At 35.4% G+C, this 24,611-nt stretch overlaps 1 protein-coding gene across 1 annotated transcript in view; it reads right to left on the reverse strand.

Moving 5' to 3' along the window:
* The window catches only part of LOC128654621 (N-acetylated-alpha-linked acidic dipeptidase 2-like), a 223,263-nt gene that overhangs the window by 144,129 nt on the left and 54,523 nt on the right, over window positions 1-24,611 (reverse strand). Inside the window, exon 7 of the mRNA XM_053708628.1 lies at window positions 22,018-22,143. Coding sequence (XP_053564603.1) covers window positions 22,018-22,143 — 126 coding nt within the window. The remainder of the gene's footprint in view (window positions 1-22,017; window positions 22,144-24,611) is intronic.

Consider the following 24,611-nt stretch of genomic DNA (forward strand, 5'->3'; position numbering starts at 1 on the left):
AGAGAGGGGGGAGAGAGAGGGGGAGAGAGAGAGCAAAAGAGAGGGGGGAGAGAGAGAGCAAAAGAGAGGAGGAGAGAGCAATAGAGAGGGGGGAGAGAGAGCAAAAGAGAGGGGGAGAGAGCAAAAGAGAGGGATGGAGAGAGAGCAAAAGAGAGGGATGGAGAGATAGCAAAAGAGAGGGGAGAGAGAGAGCAAAAGAGGGGGAGAGAGAGCAAAAGAGGGGGAGAGAGAGAGCAAAATAGAGTGGGAGATAGAGAACAAAATAGAGGGATGGAGAGAAAGAGCAAAAGAGAGGGGAAGAGACAGAGGGGGGGTGAGAGAGCACAAAAAAGAGGGGGGGAGAGAGAGTGCAAAAGAGAGGGGGGAGAGAGAGAGAGAGAAAGAGAGAGCGGGAAGGAGAGAGAGCAAGGGGTGGGACTGCTGTACTGCAACAAAATGGCCCGTGTAAACGGGCTTTAGGACTAGTTACCTATAATGAATTATCCATGTCATCAGGAAAATGTATATGTTTAGATAATCACATATAGACAATTACACTCAATGTCAAGTTCTTAATAGCTTGGACTATTAACTTTCAGTATGGGGTTTCCGCCTGCGCAACATTTGAATTTATTTAATAGGATTGTTGATCTTAAAAGGGACAGAGCAGTCTTTTTTTCCTTTTACGATTCAGAAAGCACATACAATTATAAACAACTTTCTAATTGACTTCTGTTATCTAATTTTCTTCATTCTCTTGGTATCTTTTGTTGAAAAGAATACCTAGGTAGGCTCAGGAGCAGCAATGAACTACTAGCTGCTGATTAGTGGCTGCACATCTATGCCTCTTGTCATTGGCTCATCCAATATTTTCAGCTAGCTCCTAGCTATTCCTTCAACAAAATTATACCAAGATAATGAAACAAATTTGATAATAGAAATAAATGGGGAAGTTGTTTAAAATAGTATGCCCTATGGGTTTCATGTCCCTTTAATTGTATTATTTGCTAACTTTTATTATACAAATATTTTGATGTATCTGAGGGCAATAACTTATCTTCTAAATGTTTTGCTTTGTAACCCACCTCAAAAAAATATCCTATTCTAACAAACCACAAGGCGGACAGAGCTTGACATTGATAAAATGGACTAAGCCTTTATTCTATCCAAGCTTGCAGTTCTTCTGTGTATACATTTCAAAAAGTAGTCCAGGATAAGTAGTAAAAATCAGCTTCTATAGATTATGACAACTTTTAATATAATTTATCCAAAAAAACTTTCATGGTTCAGATAGGGCATGCAATTTTAAACAACTTTCCAATTTACTTTTATAATCAAATTTGTTTTGTTCTCTTGGTATTCTTTGTTGAAAGCTAAACCTAGGTAGGTTCATATGCTAATTACTAAGCCCTTGTAGGTCACCTCTTATCTGAATGCATTTGACCGTTTTTCACAGCTATAGGGCATTAGTTCATGTGTGCCATATAGATAACGCACCCCGTGAAGTTATTTAAAAGGGACATGAAACCCTAACATTTTCTTTCATGATTTAGTTAGAACATACAATTTTAAATAACTTCCCAATTTATTTCTATTACCAAATTTGCTTCATTCTCTTGGTATCATTTGTGGAAGGAGCCGCAATGCACTACTGGTTTCTAACTGAACACATGGGTGAGCCAATGAAAATCGGTATATATATGCAGCCACCAATCAGCAGCTAGAACCTAGGTTCTTTGCTGCTCCTGAGCTTACCTAGATAAACCTTCCAGCAAAGGATAACAAGAGAAGGAAGCAAATAGCTTTAAGAGTCAACACTAATTGCCTGAAATACAAGTCTGTCAAAAGATCTGAGATAAGGGGGCAGTCAGCAGAAGCTTAGATACAAGGTAATCATAGAGGTAAAAAGTATATTTCTATAACAGTGTTGGTTATGCAAAACTGGGGAATGGTAAATAAAGGGATTATCTATCTTTTTAAACAATAGCATGTTTGGTGTTTACTGTCTCTTTAAATTTGCAATTTGAATCCCAATTTTGAACCTGCTGTTAAATGAAAAGGTGCTGGGTAAGGATTTTCTCCAGCTGTCTTGGCATGCAGGGATACAAAGCTTTATTTCAAAATATCAATTAAGTAGTGGTTGAAATGACTTTCCATGAGAGTTTACCAAGTAACACCTCTTGAGCACGACATGGCACAAGTATGTGTAACAAGGTTTGAGGCAATGCCATATTTAAATAGCTCATTAATCATGCACACCCCTAAGCCTACTTCAGTATGCCCTTGTGAAAATAGGCCAAGTGTAAATCAGAGACTATCAAGGTGTATGCACTCTTAATTAAGAAAGTTGAATTTTCCAAACTTGCATAAACCAACCACTTAAATTTTATTTATGGATACAAAATTTTTGCTATTCCACTAATATCGTTATGGGTTCATTTAGATATTGATCCTAAAATAATTTCTCTGGCTAATCCCTACTTTGGCTTGCTGTGTAAAAATCTGCCACAACCTGCAGCCTAAAATGTTTCTATATAAACTATGTTCATTGCCTTTTAATTTATTTTTTTATCTGTCCATCAAACCTTCACAAAACACATTTTTAAATAAAAATTAATAAATACTGTGTAAATTTTCTGGATGATGCTAATGGAATGAAATGAAAGAAAAGACAATTGATATGCTTTCTTCAGCTTTGGTGTAAATCAATGCTGACTTGCAAATAAAGCTTCCCAGATGTCTGTTACACTTCAATATTGTCTGTAAACAAAACTGAAAATTAGTTTTATCACTTGACAGAATGCAATACATCCCATGGACCTGGTAAATGGAGTGTGCTTATCTTCCTTATGCAGTAATCCAGAGATCAGCCAATTTATCTCTGATATTAAACCAAAAGAGAGAGTTCATCTGTGGCATGTAGATACACTATAAGGATTCTGCTATAAACTATCTTTTTGTAAAAGAGAGGATCGTATTGATTACCTGCTTACAATAATTTTAGATAGCAGTAAGCCGATTTCAGCATTTAATCTCTACAAACAGTTTATACAATCTTTGAAGATAACTATTAATAAATAAATGAACAGTCCAAACATTAGCAGTTTACAGAATAAATATAACTCATCACTAGAGAATTTGGAATTTTTACATTTGAATTGTAGAACACATGCTCCTCTTGACATTTGTTCTGTAATTTAAAAGTTTCTATAAAACAAATGGTAACATTTAAAGGGATACAAGTCAAAAATAAACTTTCATGATTAAGATAGAGAATGCAAATTTAAACAAATTTTCAATTTACTTCCATTAACAAAATGTGCACAGTCTTTTTATATTTGCACTTTATGGCGCCGAATTATCATTGTGCGAGTGGACATGATCCGATATTGCGAATCATGTCCGCTGCACATCGATAAATGCCGACAGAATACGCTCTCGGCATTTATCATTCTGGTGAACTGCTGGTGCAATACCGCCCCCTGCAGATTCGCGGCCACTAGCAGGGGATGTCAATCAACCCGATCGTATTCGAATGGGTTGATTTCTGTCCGCTGCCTCAGAGCAGGCGGATAGGTTATGGAGCAGTGGTCTTGAGACCGCTGCTTCATAACTTGTGTTTCCAGCAAGCCTGAAGGCTCGCTAGAAACATAGGGCATCAAGCTCCGTACGGAGCTTGATAAATATGCCCCTTTGAGACACCAGCTCCTACTGAGCATGTGCAAGAATTCACAGGATATACGTATATGCATTTGTAATAGGCTGATGGCTGTCACATGCTACAGGAGGAGTGGAAATCGACACAACTTTTTTTTTGGCAGAAAAAAATATATACTACTTATTTGAAGTCCAGGCCATGTGCTATTGCATTGTCTTTTTATCATGCATTTGTTAATTATGTAAATCTACTGCGTTCACTGGTCCTTTAAACATCAAACACAACACTTGAATATTACATTTGATTATGGATTCCCATAGACTTACAATGAAGTATATGAGAAACAACATTTGAATGTTACACTTCAAAGAAAGCAAAATGTGGCCAATATTCATTTTTTAGCAAATGTGCCAAAATATTTAGCCACTCCTATTTACCACTAACTAATCTGATTGAAATAGTAATATATTTTAACTAAATTATCTATACTATAATTGCGTTTGTAACGCGACCGTAGCCGTCGTCAGTTGCGCCCACATCTTCAAAGAAATGTTGGATGCGCGCACAGCCAAAATAATCCACCTGGATGCAGTGTAGGCAAACAAAGCATTAAGAAAAAAAACACACAACCGCACAAAATATTAACGAAAAAACACGGAACCGCACGTACGAAACAACAAAAAACCTAACCGCCCGCACAAAATAATAAAAAAACTAACCGCCCGCACGAAGTATAACAAAAAAAAACTAACTGCCTGCACAAAGTATTAACAAACACCTAAACCACCAACCCCCACATCGCAAAATAATAAAGTAATTAACCCCTAATCCGCAAATTAAATAGGATTTCAGTAGCGCTAAAAAAATTTTTTAAGCCAATAGGAATGCAAGGTACCTCAATTTGAATGCACTATCTTCCATAAAATGTTTAGTTTACGACAGAGATCAGATGAAGAGGAGCCTCCACGCCACTAAGGACCGCCGCCGCTGAGGACCACCGCTCCGGATCCGCGCATCAGGGAAGAACGATCCGTACCGCACCACATTCGCTCTGGATGAAGAAAGAAGATGGAGTTGCCTGGAAGAAGACCTTCACCGCCGGACTTCAGGAGTGGTGAATACCTATTTGGGGCTTAGGCTTTTTCTTATTTTTTGGGGTGGCTTTTTTTTTAGATTAGGGTTTTTGGGCTGTAAAAGAGCCGATTGCCCTTTTAAGGGCAGTAAAAGAGCTGAATGCCCTTTTAAGCGCAATGCCCATACAAATGGGTTGCTTAGAATTTTTTAGACTTATTTTTTTTTATTTTTGGGGGGGTTGGTTGGGTGGTGGGTTTTACTGTTAGGGGGTAATTGATAACTTTTTTTTAGGTAAAAGAGCCGTTTAAATTAGGGCAATGCCCTGCAAAAGCCCTCTTAAGGGCTTTTGGTAGTTTAGTATAAGATTAGGCGGTGTTTTTATTTTTATTGGGGTATTAGTTTAGGTTTAATTTTTTTATTTTGGATAGCTTTGTTTATTTTTTTCTGTAATTTTACATTTTTTATTTTTTGTAATATTAGCTTTGGGGTTTGTAGTTTTTTTTAAATAGACTGCCCTCTGGGCAGGCTTATCGCTTATTAAAGTATAACAGCCAAACTGCAATATTAGTTATCCATAATCTTCAACTGTAATTTTCATATTTCATGAATTAACTTAATTCTTGGTACTGGACACACTGGTTAAAGGTATACGAAAGCCACATTTTTTCTTTCATGATTTAGAAAGAGCATGCCATTTTAAACAACTTTCTAATTTACTTCTATTATCTAATTTGATTTATTCTCCTGATATCCTTTGTTGAAAGGCATATCTAAATAGGCTCAGTAGCTGCTGATTGGTGGCTGTACATAGGAGCCCGTGTGATTGTTTTACCCATGTGCATTGCTATTTCTTCAACAAAGGATATCTAAAGAATGAAGAAAATTACATACTTGAAGTAAATAGGAATGTTGTTTAAAATTGTTTTCTCTATCTGAATCATGAAAGAAAAAATGTGGGTTTCATGTCCCTTTAAGTAGTGAAAAACTCTGGACCTAAATAAAAGGTGAATAATGCATGTAGCAATATGCAGAAAATAATGGAAGGAATTACTTTTTAGAAACTGGATACTAACTGGGCAAACTATGAAGTTTGAAGCAGCAATCAGATTAAATAAACTCAGTCCAGTAAATGACAAACAAGGTAACCTGAACAAGGTGTATTGCAATACTGAAGCAAACTAATAATAGAAGTTCAATCCAGTATATGGCAAACTAAGCAGCTGGAACAAGTGGTACAGTAAACTGCTGCAGATTGTAAAGAGCTTGCAATTATTATAGTACAATATAAAAAAACTCAGTCTTGTACACAAGCAGCAAACAAGGCAAAGCTACCAGAAGTCAAGCCAGAATTGTGATCCAAAGGTTGGCCAAGAGACAGCAGGGGGTCATACACAGAAGTGAGCAGAAATTATAATCAGGGATAGGCAAGGTGTCCGTACACGGACACTGGTGTCCGTGACTGGCCCTTGCAGTGTCCGCCACCCGTTTTGCAGAGGGGAGGGAGGAGTAGGACAAATGAATTCTGGTCCTCATTCCTCCTTGAACCATGCGGTACCACACTTAGTAGCGGGAAAGTGAGGGAAGAAGCAAGCTGCCTGCAGTCAACTAACCGTGAGTCGTGACCCATCCCAATTCCTTGATCTGTGCAGCAGCGTGGTGTTGGTGTCTGTGTGTAGAAGACCGCTGCCTACTCTGACAAACCTTACGTAACCAAGTAAGTAACCAACCATGATGATCATGCAATTAACATCAAGGTGGTGGGTTTGGTCAGGAGTTGCAGACTCTCAATATAACCAAAGAAAAATAAAAGGTAATACCACAAGCAGTCTTTATATAAATTTTATTTTAAACTGGTTTGATTAGATGACTAATTTGTACTTGTGGAACTAGACCAGGGGCATTCAACGTGCGGCCCATGTGACAGCAAAGTGTTGCTCTCCTGATTTATAGAAACATAGAATATGTTGGCAGATAGGAACCATTTGGCCTATCTAGTCTGCCCAATTTTCTAAATATTTGCATTAGTTCCTGACCTTATCTTATATCTAGCATAACCTTATGCCTACCCACCATGTATCCACTACCCTCTCTGTAAAGAGAGTGTTTTTTTGATGTTTTTAATTTATTTGAAATGTACCTTAGTGTCCTTCACTAACGTCTATACTTTGGAAAATGTCAGCCACAGCCTTGATCTGTGCCTATCCCCATGGTCCAGACAGACTGACTCAGAAGTCCAGAGCTGTGTGTGTAAGCATAATTTTATATATGGTAAGGAGCATTTGTGCTTTGTCTTAGGCTCTAGATAAAGACTGCTTTTCAAAACCAATTCAAGTTTTTTTCTTTTTGTAAAATGGATGTTCCATTACTGTGAAATATATTTAAAAAAATGTTTTTCTGCTTGTGAGGCATGTCACTTCCACCAGTAAAGCAATGGTAGATCTATTTATTAGCCAGTGTGCATTTAGGCCTTAAAGGGGCATTCCAGCCAAAATTGGAATCCGCATGGATGCGTTTCAGTTTTGATTAGACACATTTTTGTAATATTCATGTATTAGCAAAAATGCTTCTAATAAAAGTTATAGTCGTTTCAAAAGTGTATTTAAGTATGTACAGTGCACTAGCATTTAAAACACACCACTTGCTGAGAGAGCCTAAGGTGTTGTACCATCTGGTAATGACTCAATTTGATAGTTGCTAACATGATGCAAGTCTTACTGGCGCTCTGAGCAGCTGCAGTATTTAAAATGCTGGTGCACTGAGAATATCTAGCTATGCTTCACATGCACGTGCAGATAAAAACACTGAAACAGTTATAACTTTTACTAGTATACTTTTTGCCAGTACATAAAATATTGTAAATATGTTTCTATTGAAAGATGTAATTATAATCTATATGCATTTAAATTTTTAACATAATGTCCCTTTAAGTTACAGCTTCAACTTAATCTTTTTAATTGACTTTTTTTGAACGCTTACAGTAAAATCAGTCCTACAAATAATCATGCAATACAAATAACCACATAAATGACTAGAGATCGGACTGTATAGCTAGATTCATATGAGTAGACTACTATAACAAAGTAAACTCATTTCTCTAATATGTTAGTCCTATCATGAGAACAGTTCTCCTCAATGACCAACAAAGGTCACTCTATGGACCTCATGTAAAATGAATTTAATCAATATAAAAAATAAACATTACCATATTACACATTATAGCCTATGATATGGAGATTCCTTACAATGGGTACCTAAAAAAGAAATGTAAATTTCACCATTCCATTAAGAAAAGAAACCTCACATGATTGCAATAGACATACTGGTTTATCGCCTCATACAAATTAGTTAGCAGGGCACACATGAATAAAATGCTGGTTACGGAGGTGACGAACAAGTGACAACCAACAGCACCTCGAGCACAAATCGAATGCTTACAATAAAGTGAGAATGCTTACAATAAAGACTAAGCTGTATACAATTATATTGTGTCTAGATGCACTAGATATAAGAAATATTTAACAAGGTGTGCTCAAAATAATGACTCAAGGATATATAAATAATAGAATTGTAATATAAAACAACTAGATAAGAAGACAAAAATGGACTCTTAGAAATTCTAACAATCTGTTATAATAACTGTGGCTTTGTCCAGTTAAAGTCTCCTGCCATCTGGGATCTCAAACACAAAGAGAATATTCCTTAATAAACTGTCAGTTTATTAACTTATGTATGTAGAACAATATGATTCACGAGAGCCAGCTAGTCCGCTAGAAGAAGTTTTTTTTAAGAAGTGGAAAAAGTTAATTCTATCGCTACCGTTGAATATACAAATCCAACTGACAGCCCCTTTCAGGAATACAGAATATGTTATGATTAATATTATAACAGGCCTATTCCCTCAAAGTTGGGGTGGAATGTAAAAGAGTTAGAGAGAGAGAGGTAAGGGATGCGGAGGGCTATTTTTTTTTTTTTTTTCTCCCCTCCCCCCCTACCCTACCATCTCTTCGAGATGACAGTAAGGCCGAGAGGATAATTCACGATTACAAATTTTGGTTCTTTTTCTTTTTTTTCTGCATATACTCAATATTAGAAGAAGGTTATGTCTAAGACACTAGATGATAAGTTACTGGTGTCTTTTGTTAGGGGAACTATGTTAATTCTTGATATAATAGTCAATCCTTGTACTATTTAGACTGTAATTATATATGGTACTATAAGAAGATTATTTGTAAATGTGAACATGTGAACAATGAAGAATGTATTTTTTATTTATGTAATTTTGGAAATTGGTACCAATAAAGCATTTAAAAATTAAAAAAAACAAAACAAAAAAAAAACTTATGTATGAAACACTATACGACCTGCAAAAACACAATCCCTTTTTAATGCAAACCACTTTTTCTGCACAAAACTCGCCATACTGCAATAAAATCCAATTGAAGCAGCACTTGAATATACAAAAAAAATCTTCTTTATTCACTTCCCAAGGTAAAAATACAACGCTTTGGTCCACATGTAATCATTTTGCATGTTGTTTATTTTCTTGTATCCACTCTCATAAACACCTGAGAGAGAGGCACATCATAGATCAATCGAAGAGGAAAATGTTATCTGAGCTAAGGCTTCCTGCTAGGACTCTCTCAGTGGCTGGCTGTGCAAATTAAAGTGACAGTCAACACATAAATTGTTATTGTTAAAAAGATAGATAACGCCTTTATTACAAATTCCCCAGCTTTGCACAAACAACATGGTTATATTAATAAACTTTATAACCTTTAAACCTCTAAATTTTACTAAAGACAGCCCCATGTTCATAAGCTTTTTTATTAGCTTTTCACAACAGGGGAGTGCTAGTTTATGTGAGCCATATAGATCACATTGTGCTCACGCCCATGGGTTCTAACAACACAGCACTAATTGGCTTAAATGCACGTCAATCTATAGTATAAACGCATTTGTAACACATCCGTTGCCAGTGCCACACACATCCTCAAAGGAATGTTGGCTGCACAAGACAGCCAAAAGAATGTTGGCTGCGCACACAGCCAAAAGAATCAACCTGGATGCAGCGAAACTGCATTCCGGTGGATTCAGAAAATGGCAGGGTGGTGAAAGAATCTCTGCAATTTTCGGAATCCACCTGGATGCAGCGTAGGCAAACGAAGCCTTAAAAAAAAAAAAAACACGCAACCACACGAAAAAAGAAAAAAACACGTAACCGCCCGCAAGAAATAAAAAAAAAACCTTACCGCCCGCACAAAGTATTAAACACCGAAACAGCCAACATCCTAAAATAATAAAGTAATTTACCCCTTATCCGCAAATAACATAATTAAAATATTAACCACTTAAATGCAACCCCCCCCACATCACAAAAAACCTAATTAACCTATTAACCCCTAAACCGACAAACCCCCACATCGCAATAAACCTAATTATCCTATTAACTCCTAAACCGCCAACCCCCCATAAAGCAAATAACTAATTTAATTACTAAGCACCTTAACCTAACACTCCCTAAATTAAGCCAAATACTAAATTACATTAAAATAAAAACCTAAAGTTAAAAAAATATCTAAAATTACAAAAAATAAAAAACTCTAAAATTACAGAAAAAAATAAACAAAATGATCAAAAATAAAAAATTAAACATCCCCATGAAAATAAAAAAACTAATATAAAATAACAAAATAAAAACACCCACTAAACTAAACTACCAATAGGGCCTTTTGTAGGGCATTGCCATAAGTTAAACTGTTCTTTTACATTTAAAAATTACTAAATCCCCCCTAACAGTAAAAAACCCCACCCATAAACCCCCCAAAATAAAAAACTTAACACTAAAAAAACCTAAACTACCCATTGCCCCTAAAGGGGCATTTGTATGGGCATTGCCCTTAAAAGGGTATTTAGCTCTTTTAATGCCCTTAAAAGGGCAATCAGCTCTTTTGCAGACCATTAAATCCCTAGTCTTAAAAAAAAAAAAAAAATCCTAACACTAAGCCCTAAATAGGTACTCACCGTTCCTGAAGTTTGGTGGAGAAGGTCTTCTTCCTGGCTATTTCATCATCTTCTATCTTCATCCGGAGCGAAGGTGGTGCGGAGCTGGCTTCCCCAATGCACAGATCCTCAGCGGCGGTCCTCAATGGCGTGCAGGCTCCTCTTTATGCGATCGTCCGTCGCACACTGAAGATTGAATGCAAGGTATCCCATATTTATTGGGGGACCTTGCATTCCTATTGGCTGAAATTTTAAAATCAGCCAATAGGATGAGAGCTACTGAAATCTTATTGGCTGATTTTAGGTAAAATAGTTGTTTATCTTAGGGCAATGCCCTATAAAAGCCCTTTTAAAGGGACAGTATACACTCATTTTCATATAACTGCATGTAATAGACACTTCTATAAAGAATAAGATGCACAGATACTGATATAAAAATCCAGTATAAAACTGTTTAAAAACTTACTAAGAAGCTCTCAGTTTAGTTCTGTTGAAAAGGTAGCTGGAAAGCCCACTGCAAGTGGGAAATAAGACACTCCCCCTTCTTTTGCATATAAAAAGACCCTTTACACAAACAGGAGCAAGCTGGAGAAGGTAGCTGGCGGTATTCTCATAAAACTTTGGGGCTTGGTTAGGAGTCTGAAAATCAGAGCAATGTTATTTAAAAATAAGCAAAACTAAACATTTTTTTTTTAAAACTTTATGGGCTATATAAATAGATCATCTACAAAACATGTATGCAAAGAAAAAATGAGTGCATAATGTCCCTTTAAGGGCTATTGATAGTTTAGTATTAGATTAGGGGGTGTTTTTATTTTTGTGGGGATTTTTTATAGGGCTATTAGTTTAGGTTTAAATTTTTTATTTTGGATAGCTTTGTTTATTTTTTTCTGTAATTTTACATTTTTTATTTTGTGTAATTTTAGCTTTGGGGTTTGAAGTCTTTTTTTTTTAAATAGACTGCCCTCTAGGCAGACTTATCGCCTAGTAGATAATAAAAACAAAGTCATGTGATCAGGGGGCTGTCAGAAGATGCTTAGATACAAAGTAATCACAGAGATAAAAAGTGTATTAATGTAACAATGTTTTTTGTGCAAAGTCAAAATTAAACTTTCATTATACAGATACAGCATGAAATTTTAAACAACTTTCCAATTTACTTCCATTAACAAATTGTGCACAGTCTTTGTATATTTAAACTTTTGGAGTCACCAGCTCCTACTGAGCATGTGCAAGAATTCACAAAATAAAACATGTATGCATGGCTGTCACATGGTACGTGTATGCATTTGTGATTGGCTGATGGCTGTCACATGATACAGGAGGAGTGGAAATAGACAAAACTTTTAAAATTGTAAAAAAAAAAATCTACTAATTATTTGAAGTTCAGACTAAGTGCTATTGCATTGTCTTGTTGTCTGGCATTTGTTGATTATGCAATTCTACTGTGTTTACTGGTCCTTTAATAAAGGGATTATCTATCTTTTTGAACAATAACATTTTTTGAGTTGATTGTCCCTTTAACCTTTCTCTGCAGTCAATAGATCTCTGAAGGACCTTCCCAGACACCACATCACATAACCAGTAGCACTGTGCTCCAAACTTTGCTTGACTGAAAAGGACCCTCGCCGTCCTGCTGTGGAAGGCTTATCATAAGATAGCATCAAGGTGTAGTACTTATGCCTAAAAGCAACAGGCTTCTATAAGCAAAATCCAAGAGAAGCTTTATGTACACTGATTCTTCTATCAGTGCTCCTCCAAGGAAATCCTTTATTGATTTCAGAGTTAACACAATTTTACATTCAAAGTCTAGTAGGTGAACTTCTAGAAGGGCCTGGAACTCTACAACCAGCTGCATATACAGTAACTTGTCTCCATTTGCCACATTACTAAAAAGTGCAGTTCTCTCCAATTATACAGATAATAAGCAGTCACTTTAAGACTGTGCTACCCCGATTGCTGGGAAAGCTGATGAAGACTTATGCCAAAGCTGTGCCATCAAAGGTTACACCAATTAGTAGCTAGAACTAAAGCAAGTTATGCTGATTTCAGAACAGGATGCCACATGTATTCAAAGATAGATCATCAGACTATATCTTATTGTCTGCAACCTGCAGTAGCCACAGCCTAGACACTCCCCCTAACTTAACCTTTTTATCCATACAAAATATAAAAAATTGTAATGCTTAATCTGTTCTTTTTCATATACAATTTTTAAAGTTTTCAGTCCTTTAAAGGACTTCAATGCCTACTACAACCAAGATGGTATATTCTTCACTGCCACCCCCACTAGTCTGAATTAAAAGGCAGTAAAACTTTGGACCCATGGTTGTATATAAGTTATTATATAATATTATGTACCAAGGATGTGGTGTCAGATGTTATTTAGAGAGCATAAAACTGCAGTAGCTACTAAAATGGGACAAAAATCAGCTGAAGGAGAGACCTTAATGTACACTGAGGACTATATAGAAAAACATTATAGCCTTTTTACTAATATATATGATAGAAAAAGTACAAATTTAACACAATTGAAAGCCCACCACTGACTGCCTGAGGGTATATACTTAAAGGGACACTCCGGTCAAAATTTTGATGAATTACATCTTTGAATAGAAACATATTGGCAATATACATGTATTTTAAAAAATGCTTCTAGTAAACTGTATCACTGTTTTAGTATTAACATTTTTCTCTGCACATGCATGTTAAGCATAGATAGATATTCAGTGCACTAGCATTTTAAATACTGCAGCTGCTCAGAGCACCAGTGGGGCTTGTATCATGTCAGCAATTAACAAATTGAATCATTACCATTGGCTATGTTTAAAATGCTGGCGCACAGTGCATACTTAAATACACTTTTGAAACAGCTATAGCTTTTATTAGAGGCATTTTTTTTGTATATTACAAAAATGCTTTTATTCAAAACTGAAATGCATCCATGTCGATTCCAATTTTGGCTGGAATGTCCCCTTAACACAAAGAAGAGAAATAAAAGCCACAGCTCCTGAATGGAATACTGAAAGGGACAGTCCACTCCAGAATTTGTATTGTTTAAAACAATAGATAATCCCTTTATTACCCATTCCCCAGTTTTCCATAACCAACATGGTTATATTAATATACTTTTTACCTCTATGATTACCTTGTATCTAAGCCTCTGCAGATTTTAACTGCTCTCATAGTAACATAGTAGATGAGGTTGAAAAAAAGACAGAAGTCCATCGAGTTCAACCTATACAAATCTAAAATACTTACAAAAAGCTCCAGTTAAACTTAAATAATCCCACTAAAAGGTGACCCATTTAATACTAGCAATCATATCCCTGAATTTTGTTTATAAACAGAAATGTATCCAAACAATTTTTAAATGTATCTAGGGTATTGACATTCACTACCTCCTTTGGTAATGAGTTCCACAATTTTATTGCTCTTACAGTGAAAAAATGTTTCCATTGCAGGAGATTAAATCTCCTTTTCTCCAACCTTAAATTGTGACCTCTTGTCACAAACAATTTTCTTGGAATAAACAGAGCTTCTGCCATCTCTGTATATGGGCCTTGAATATATTTATATAAAGTAATCATGTCACCTCTCAAGCGCCTTTTTTCTAAAGAAAACAGACCCAGTTTGGCTAGCCTCTCCACTTAGCTTAAAGGGACACTAAACCCAAATGTTTCTTTCATGATTCAGATAGAGAATACAATTTTATGTAATATTCCAATTTACTTCTATTATCTAATTTGCTTCATTCTTTAGGTATCCTTTGTTGAAGAAATAGCAATGCACATAGGTGAGCCAATCACACGAGGCATCTGTGTGCATCCACCAATCAGCAGCTACTGAGCCTATCTAGATATGCTTTTCAGCATAGGATATCAAGAAAATGAAGCAAATTAGATAGTTGTTTAAAATTATATGCTCTTTCTAAATCATAAAAGAAAAAATTTGGGTTGCATGATCCTTTAAATTCTCCAACCCTCTTATTAGCTTTGTGGCCCTTCTCTAAACTTTTTATAGTTCTGCAATATATTTTTTTGCGATCAGTCCCCAGAACTGCACTCCATACTCAAGGTGAGGTCTTACCAGGGATTTATATAGTGACAGAATAATGCCTTCCTCCCTTGAATCAATGCCTCTTTTAATACATGCTAGTATCGTATTAGCCTTTGAAGCCACTGCCCTGCATTGTGCACCCATCTTTATCTTGTTTTCTATTACTACCCCTAAATCCCTTTCCTCCTGTGCTTGGCTAAGTCTTGTCCCATTTAATTAATACGCTGCCTGCATATGTTTACTTCCAAAATGTAGAATCTTGCATTTTCCCATATTAAATCTCATTTTCCATTTACCTGACCATACTTCTAATTTTTGCAGGTCCTTTTGTAACGAAAGTCCATCCTGCTCTGACCTAATGACCTTACTTAACTTAGTATCATCTGCAAAAATAGAGATGTCGCTATTTAATGCTTGCTCCAAGTCATTTATAAAAATATTAAAAAGAACAGGGCCCAGTACTGATCACCTTTGTCCAATCCGAGTATGATCCATTTACTACTACTCGTTGCTCCCTATCTATCTCTCCTCACAAAATATAAATACATATTGGATTTAGTGTATGGATGATGGAGCTAGTAGCCAAGTATAATATAGATTTGATACCCTCTTCCCTAAAGGGTTAAACTCAGAACTTGACCTGTCGCCTTTCTTGGGAATTTAGTCCAATATGTGTTATTATTCCTCCTTATCTTTCATTCCCTTTTTGGAATAGAGTTGGCAGATTTAGAATTGGAGGCATATATATGTTTGGGGCAAAAAATTTCCCCAAAGTTAGAGGTATTTTTTAACACACTATTTTGTCAAAAAACACTACTAAATGTTAAAAATGTCAGAATATATGTATAAAATGTATAAAGAGTTTATAGTCCAATATCTGATATTATTCCTCCTTACCTTTCATTCCCTTTTTGGAATAGAGTTGGCATATTAAGAATTAGAGGCATATATATGTTTTGGGCAGAAATTTTCTCCAAAGTTATAGGTATTTTTTAAACACACTATTTTGTCAAAAACACTACTAAATGTTGAAAATGTATAAAGAGTTTAATTGTAAGTTTTTAGTATAATTTTTTAAAAAAATATTATATTTTAAAAAATATATTATTTTTTTTTTATGACTTTTTTATGTCTTTTTTCTTATACCACCTTAAAACATTTTTTGATAGAAGTTTTGTATACCACCTTATGAGGCTTGATTATAAACCCTATGATTCTCAATGGACCTGAATATTCCAATTACCACCTAAAGGAAATTCCACCTTAAAATGAATCCTAAGAATTTCTTATCCAATGGAAAAGAAGCAGCAGGTTTTTAAATTCGACTTCCAAGTACAGCTGATATCTTGAGAAAGCCCAATACCCTGGGTGAAACGCGTTGTAGTGAAGCTGTTAACCTGAAAATATCTACATTTTTTTCATCACTAGGTACCTAGTATCCCGCGCACGAGATCTGCGCTAAGAGCGGGGCTTTCATAACAACTATCTGATTTAATACACTGGCTTAAACATCGATCGAGTCTGCTGACTCCACTACTGGGCGGACCAGCCATTATACTGGTGGAAGGAAGGGGAGTGAAACCGCTCACATTACCCCCGTGAGGAAAGTGAAACTGCTCACATTAACCCTGTGAGGCAAGGGAGGCGAGTGTTTATCTTATTTTAAAGTCTGGAACTTTATGGAGCAGCCTTGAGTAAGGTATCATGTACAGCATGAATTTGTAAATTGAACCCCATAAGCAGGATACATATTGCTATTCTGCTTTTGGTCTTTGATGTGTTTTTCATCTGCAGAGAAGCCTCAATTATAAGGTGTACTATATCGCAGAAACAAGGAAGTTTAATCATATGATGAATTATTGGCAAGCATATATAACACATTTTATACATTTATACATTGTATGTTCTGCTGAATTGGATACAAATGGCAACAATATAAGAATTGACATCTTTGGGAAAGAGTCTAAGGAGCCATTTAGAACTATAATTGTCGGGTTTTACCAACCAAGGACATTTACCTGCTAATATATTGTATTTAACTGCTATTTTTATTGCCATTTTTTGACCTTTTTGGTCATTTTAAGGTGGTATACATAAATTATTTTTATCTTTCTTTTGATTCGCATTTTCTTATTTCATTTTTTGACAATCATATTTTTTATTTTTTTCATCTGATTAATATATATAAGGGAGACGTCCCCCTTTTTGTTAAGTATTGATTGAGATCTGTATGATGAATGTTTAAACTGTTTTTTTATTATCTTATATAAACTGTTTTTTTATATATCCTGAATAAGTGTGTCTGTTATACTTGGCTACTAGCGCCATCCTCCATACACTAAATCCTATTTGTTTGTACCCACTTTGAGGGAAGTGGTCAAGGATTGGCAAGAGTGTAACTTAAGGCTTAGCGCAGTTCTTAGTCTGTATGTATCCAATAAATACTTATTGATCACAAGCAAGAATGTAACTGTCTCTCACTGACCCTCACTCAAACCTGCCTTGTTACTATCAATTCTGCAAGAGAAGGGTGAGTACCATGACTGTGTAGAAGTGACAGTGGCCTGATCTACAGACAAACCCCTTTGTCAAATCCTGAACTGATATTATACATAGACGGGCCATGTTATTACACTTATGAATGGAAAACGTTAGAAGGCTATGCAGTGATCTCTTATACCAAAGTGATGGAATCAGGACCCATTCAGCTCCCGTCGGCACAAGAGTTGATAGCCCTCATCTATGAATACAGAACTGCAAAAGATAAATCTGCAAACATCTACACAGACTTGCGGTATTCCTTCAGACTGGGGCATGACTTTTGGGCCTTGTGGATTTTAAAGGGACAGTCTACACCAACATTTTTCTTATTTAAAAAGATAGATAATCCCTTTATTACCCATTCCCCAGTTTTGCATAACCAACACAGTTATATTAATATACTTGTTATCTCTGTGATTACCTTGTATCTAAGTCTTTGCAGACAGCCTCCTTATCTAAGTGCCTTTGACAGACATGCAGTGTAGTCAATCAGTGAAGACTCCTAAATAACTTCACGAGAGTGAGCACAATGTTATCTATATGACACATGTGAACTAGCACAGTCTAACTGTGAAAAACTTTCAAAATGCTCTGAGCTAGGAGGCGGTTTTCAACTGTTTAGAAATCAGTTTGAGCCTAGCTAGGTTTAGCTTTTCAAAAATACCACCAAGGGAACAAAGCAAATTTGATGATAAAAGTAAATTGGAAAGTTGTTTAAAATTGCATGCCCTATCTGAATCATGAAAGTTTAGTTTTGACTTTACTGTCCCTTTAAGGGAATGCATTACTGCTGTGGAAACTCCTATCTAAAATGCTAAATATGTAAGGGATGTATTGCATGCTTATCCCTGTGCATCAGCAGAAGCTAAGACAATTGTCAAAAGCTAAACCAGGAGATTATGACTAGATATGGGCTGCAATAGCATATACTGTATACTCAGATCAGGGTACTCATTTTACACATACCATACCACTTGGGGAAATCAAATGACCATATGCCTTGCCACTGGTTCTGATGTTCGTACAATCTACCCACAAGCAAAAATGATCCCCACATGAGATTCTTATGGGTTGATCAATTAACACAGGTCTTACCCTAACACAAAAACCACTAGGCTGCAGTGACCATGGCAATTTAGATTATGGTATAAGGGATTATTGCATGCAACTAATATTAATACTTAAGTGTCTCCATTTACAGGTGAAAGCTGCGCAGCCCCAACTTGTGACAACTTTCCTATGCATGTCATCGCTTCTGGTGATCTGGTAACGATCACATTTTTTTTCTGGAAAGACTGGTCTAGAGCCAAGGTGGAAAGGACCTTTCTAAGTATTACTCATCATCAACATAGCTGTGAAAGTCACTGAATTCAAATTGTAGATCTACCTTTCACATTGCAAACTTGTAACACGAGAGACTGATCCTTTCACTAAGAAGCCAAGGAAGAAAGACCAAGTGTGTAGGGGATTATAATTCATTATCCCTTACTAATGAAGTAATATGCAAATGATTTGTTAAGATACTGAATAATAAAGAGTCATTAGAGTGACTGTAAATTGTCCTAGTTATTGTACGAAATACTTTGGTATTCCTGCGTCTGGACTATTTAATCACATGGTTTAACCCATAGTACACATTTATTGCTAAATGTATTAAATGTATTCAAATTCATCTTTCAATATTTTAGTAAAGCTTGAGTAGATTCTTGAACAATTTAGGAGGTAGCTGTATAGTTTTTGTTTTCTGCAATAAGCAAATTATTGAACTCATATTGTTAGGTAATTTCTCAAATTGCTTAATTCATAATGCTAATAATTGTGTGCTTTGTAATTCTCACTGTTCAGGTGGTAAGCACCACATGGCCTAAAGACAACTCTTTTGTCCTGGCCACCCATTGCATTTACACAGCCCTGAATCTAACTGATTCTTGTTGGATTTGCGGTTTTGTGCCTCATATAGATGGCCATGACACATCTTATATAGGTATCCCGTTACAGGTTGGATTTCTTAATGCAAGTTATCTCCATAGGGTTGCAATGCATAGTGTCACTCATAAATGCCAATATAATGAAACCATTAGAGTACATGTAGCTAATACTCAATCTCAAGGGATGTTGTGTGTTAAGAGTCACCCTAACTTAACCAATGGTATATATGTAGGATACTCTGATTGCTCAAGAGCTGCCATGAATATTACCACAGATCTCCACCCTGATGCTATTACCTGGACTTGCCTCCAGAAAGATGGTACCTATTCCAATAGATGTAATGGGACCTTCTCTGTTTACAATTTTACTGCTCTGATACCGTTATTCTCAAAGTGGTTTTATGGACTTAGATCATATCACAGCAGTGAAACTCAACCTTTGTTAACACCTAAGGGTACTTATTGGATATGTGGTCAATGGGTTTATAGGTGGTTGCCCATTCGTTGGCAAGGTTCCTGCTACTTAGGGAATATTATCCCAGGGTTTTATCCTTACCAGCAGTTACCTATGGGTCTTATCCTTTCTTGTAGTGGTATAAGTGGCCGAACCCATGGAAAATTCTGTTATGCTGGTAGCCATATAAAAGTAAAGGTGCGGGCTGGGATTCTTCCTGCATATGAAGCTGTGCTTTTAATGTATAAGCTTGACCTGCTAGTAGATCTATTAGATGACATATTTAATGAGACAACAGCCACTATAGACATAGGATATTTCCTATAAGCAGTGTTAATTTTGACGGCAAGTTTCAATTTAGTCTTAGTTTTAGTCTTTTGACTAAAATGCCATTTTAGTTTTAGTCATATTTTAGTCATCTGAATTGTTTTAGTTATAGTCTAGTTTTAGTCGACTGAATCTCCAATACATTTTAGTCGACTAAATCTCCAGTAGATTTTAGTCAACTAAAATCTAAGGGGTTTAGTTAAAGTGTTATGCATTATTTAAGCATTTCTCTATCATTTGCAAACTAATTACATACTCCAGGAGTAAACATAACACCTGTTAATATTTATGGTATTAAGGTTTAAACATGCAATACAGACACAGATTTAGCCGTTGTGATATGTAACATCTTTATTAAATTTAAAATTAAATAAAACCAAGTTTCATAAACAAACAGAAGTGCAACTTTAAAATATAAAAAAAAAAAAACTGTATTGACTGTATTGAACACATTACCCAATATAAAAACTTTAACAGTTCTCTGTTAATAATTAAAACAAGTATCAAGAAACTCAACACAACAAAAAGTTTCTGCAGCTAGCACAGGCACAGCATAACTTAAACCCATATTCGTGGTTTATGCTTATTTCTATAGGAAGAATCAATTGATTGTTCACAGATTCAAAAACGTTTCGGCAACAATATTAGCACTGCTCTAGAACTTCCAAACTTATTATAAACTCCTGGAGTAAAGGTTTATTAACCTGTTTTCTTTTATGGTATTAAGGTTTGAACATGCAATACAGATTTAACAGATTTAACTGTTGTGGTATATAACATGTCTTTATCTTAAAATTTAATCAAATGAAGTTTCGTAAATTTTACAAAATAGCAGTAATTGAATATGGATTGATTATAACAACTTGCATAAATTGTTTTTGTCAGCAAATTTTGATTTAGTTTTAGTCATAGTCTTTTGACTAAAATGTCATTTTGATTTAGTTTTAGTCATAGTCTTTTGACTAAAATGTCATTTTAGTTTTAGTCGTATTTTAGTCATTAGAATTTCTTTAGTTTTATAGGCATTTTAGTCAAGTTTTAGTCGACGAAATTAACACTGCCTATAAGTAAAACAAATCTATTTTTAAGGTTTCAAGATTGTTTGTGTTGCCATGCGCTTCTGAAACTAGTAGGTGTGGATTGTTACTGTTTTTAATATAGCATGTAAGGATTGTAATATGTATGTAATAGTTATGTTGTTTGCCCTGTAACAATGAACAACTCATTTAAAACTAATCATTAATAGTGGGCTTCATGTTACTTAATTATGTAACCTGTATATAACTGAGAAGGAATGCCCCACCTTAGAACTGATGTATACAGTTTTCCTTTATTGACCATTAGGCATATTGATGAATAAATAAAATCTCTTCAAAGAACTTGGTGTAATCCTTGACTAAGAGTGATTGGGTCAGATAACATACCATATTTATTTTTTTATAAAAATAAATAAATTAAACAGATCATTTTATGTTTACAATAGAATATCTATTTATCCATAACAGTTCCCAATCATACCACAATTTAGGATACTGCCATGAATTGGTAGTATTTTAAGAAATGATTTATAGTACATTGCTGGTTCAATTGATTTATATCCTTGTCTTGAAATAATTTTGAAAAAGGTTATTTCCAGAATAAAATACAGTATGCTTGAAAGACATTGACCTACATAATTTATACAGCATTTCCTGGAAGTTTTCTAGGAATAGGAGTTGAGGGGGACTTGTGTTTTGTGGCCGTGGCCGTGACATGAGAGGAGGGTCATAGGGTGTGGTAGACTAAGCATGTCATGGGTGGGATTGGGTGGAGTTTAGACTTGGTATTGGCAGAAAAGGGGCATTTGCCCTGAGAAGGGAAGATGGGGAACAAACAGCAAATACAGCCCCCAACCTGTGACTATACTGCAACATCTTGGGACAGCTGGGAGCTTTGATTTATCTGCAAACATCTAAAAATGTTATTAGACAAGATAAATAAAGAACAAATGTACTTACTTTATTTCCTCTAAAGATTTTTCCATATCTGGCTATGACAATTTTTCCCTTGCAGCTCATATTCATGTTTCGCTCCAAATGGAAGAAATCTTCGGTTCGAGCATAGTTTGCATATACCAGATCTCCCTAGTATGAAATAACAACAAAAATATTAACAATAATGATAAAAAAATATAATTGTATTCCCTGCTTTCCAGACTGGGATTACACATGTGCAGAAAATATTCAATTAGTAACCTCCAACTTCATCTAAGTGTTTGTTTGTTTTTTAGTTTTCCTCGTTATTTTTTTATAGATTTATAATGAACATTATAGTACAAGAGACTTATTAAAGGAAAATACACATATGAAGAGTGTTAAAAGCACAGCACAACACGTTGCATTTTACAAAATAAGTTACCTGTTTTTTTATAGACCATAAAGATAAAAGAATAAGATAACAGTGTTTTTCTTTTATTTTTTATGTTACTCCATTTTTTTACAATTTACCCCTGAAAACTGTTTTCCCACTGCATTTCAGAAAGACTGGGTTGGATCATGTAGGAACATGCTCCCCAGTGATTGCATGCAAGAAGCATTTCTTTTTCTAATTAGCCACATAAATATCAGTGTTCTCCAAAGCAAGTAGTCCGGTGGCATGAAGTAGTCCGGTGTGCTCAGTGTAATACATTGCAGTATAATAAATGTTCTATTATTTATAAATATTACTTTAGCTATCTAAAGTAAAACTTAATTGTATAATTTAGCACAAACTAATTGAATTAGAATGTGTGGAACAATAATGTTAGATTTTAAAGATTAGGCGTTAAGATTATGGTTTAGGTAAGGATAGAATTTGAAAGTTGTTGTTCTAATATTATGAAACATTTTTGGATAGCAACATTCCAATGGTCCCATTGTAATAGAAAACCTTACAATACAATCACCTTGGTAAATTAAAATGTTCTTTGTCAACAGGCCTAAAAAAATATGATCTGTTTAGAAATCCTTATCAAAGAACCACACAACAACTTCCTAAGAATTAAAGGACTAATAAATACAGTAGATTTGCATAATTAACAAATGCATGATAAAAAGACAATGCAATAGCACTTATGGGCCAATTTATCATAGTGCGAGCGGAAATGATACGATGTAGCATATCATGTCCGCCGCACATCGATAAATGCCGACAGCATACAATGTCGGCATTTATCATTACACAAGCAGTTCTTGTGAACTGCTTGTGCAATGCCGCCCCCAATTGGCTGTTAGCAGGGGGAGTCAATCAACCCGATCGTATTCGATCCGGTTGATTTCTGTCCGCGGCCTCAGAGCAGGCGGACAAGTTATGGAGCAGCTGTCTTTAGACCACTGCTTCATAACTTCTGTTTCCGGCGTGCCTGAAGGCTCACGTGGAAACAGGGGCATCAAGCTCCATACGGAGCTTGATAAATCGGCCCCACTGTATGAACTTCAAATGAGTAGTAGATTTTTTTCTGACACATTTCAAAGTTATGTCTTTTTCCACTCCCACAGCATCATGTGAGAGCCATCAGCCAATCACAAATGCATATACTTTATTCTGTGAATTCTTGCACATGCTCAGTAGGAGCTGGTGACTCAAAAAGTGTAAATATAAAAAGACTGTGCACATTTTGTTAATGGAAGTAAATTGGAAAGTTTATCAAAATTGCATGCTCTATCTGAATCATAAAAGCTTAATTTTGACTTGAGCGTCCCTTTAAAAAAATAAATTATGTTTAAAGTCTGCACGTTTGCTTCTTCTCACACCAGATTATATCGCACAGCTTCACTGAGTCAAACAGGATTTGACATAATCTCCTATCTTGATAATTGTTTACCCATATCAAATTAAAAGTAGCTACTAAAAACAGTGTTATGGGGATAGCTGGCATATTAACCAAAATAAGGTGCAACAAAACATACTTTACTGGTCATGATACTACATACAGTAAAAATGCGCTAACATTAAAAGGGACATGAGACATTTTTTTTTTGTGATTCAGACAAAGCATACAATTTTGATTTTTTACCCCAATTTACTTCTATAATCAAAATTGCTTTGTTCTCATGGTATTTTTTGTTGAAGAGATATCTAAAAAAAAAAATCATCTTTAAACACCCATAGTTGGGAAATAATACCTCTACCCACCCAAACTCAATTAGTTGATTCTGAGAGTATATAACAAGTATTTTTCATAAAACCCTATAAATAATAACCATAACTTTTATTGACATATATTAAAAATATAGGAGATACAAATAAAATAGTGTTGTATAAAACATAAAATAGCACATAGAAACGTAGAAGTTGACAGTAGATAAGAACCAAAAAGGCCCATCAAGTCTACCTATATTACATGATGTTACTTTTTCCTTAGGATAGTCTTATGCATGTCCCAGGCATTTCCTTTACAGTCTTTGTGTTTACCACCACCAATGTTCCCTCTAATTTTTTTTGAGCACTGGGCGCAAATAAATTTACCTGTGCAAATTTTAGGCAAGTGACCAAAAAAATGTGTGCACTGTTTACTGCACTTGAAAACACAATTACACACATACACAAACTCGCACATAGATATTCACACACT

Source organism: Bombina bombina, chromosome 3, assembly GCF_027579735.1.
Source record: "Bombina bombina isolate aBomBom1 chromosome 3, aBomBom1.pri, whole genome shotgun sequence".
In the NCBI taxonomy this organism is placed as follows: domain Eukaryota; kingdom Metazoa; phylum Chordata; class Amphibia; order Anura; family Bombinatoridae; genus Bombina; species Bombina bombina.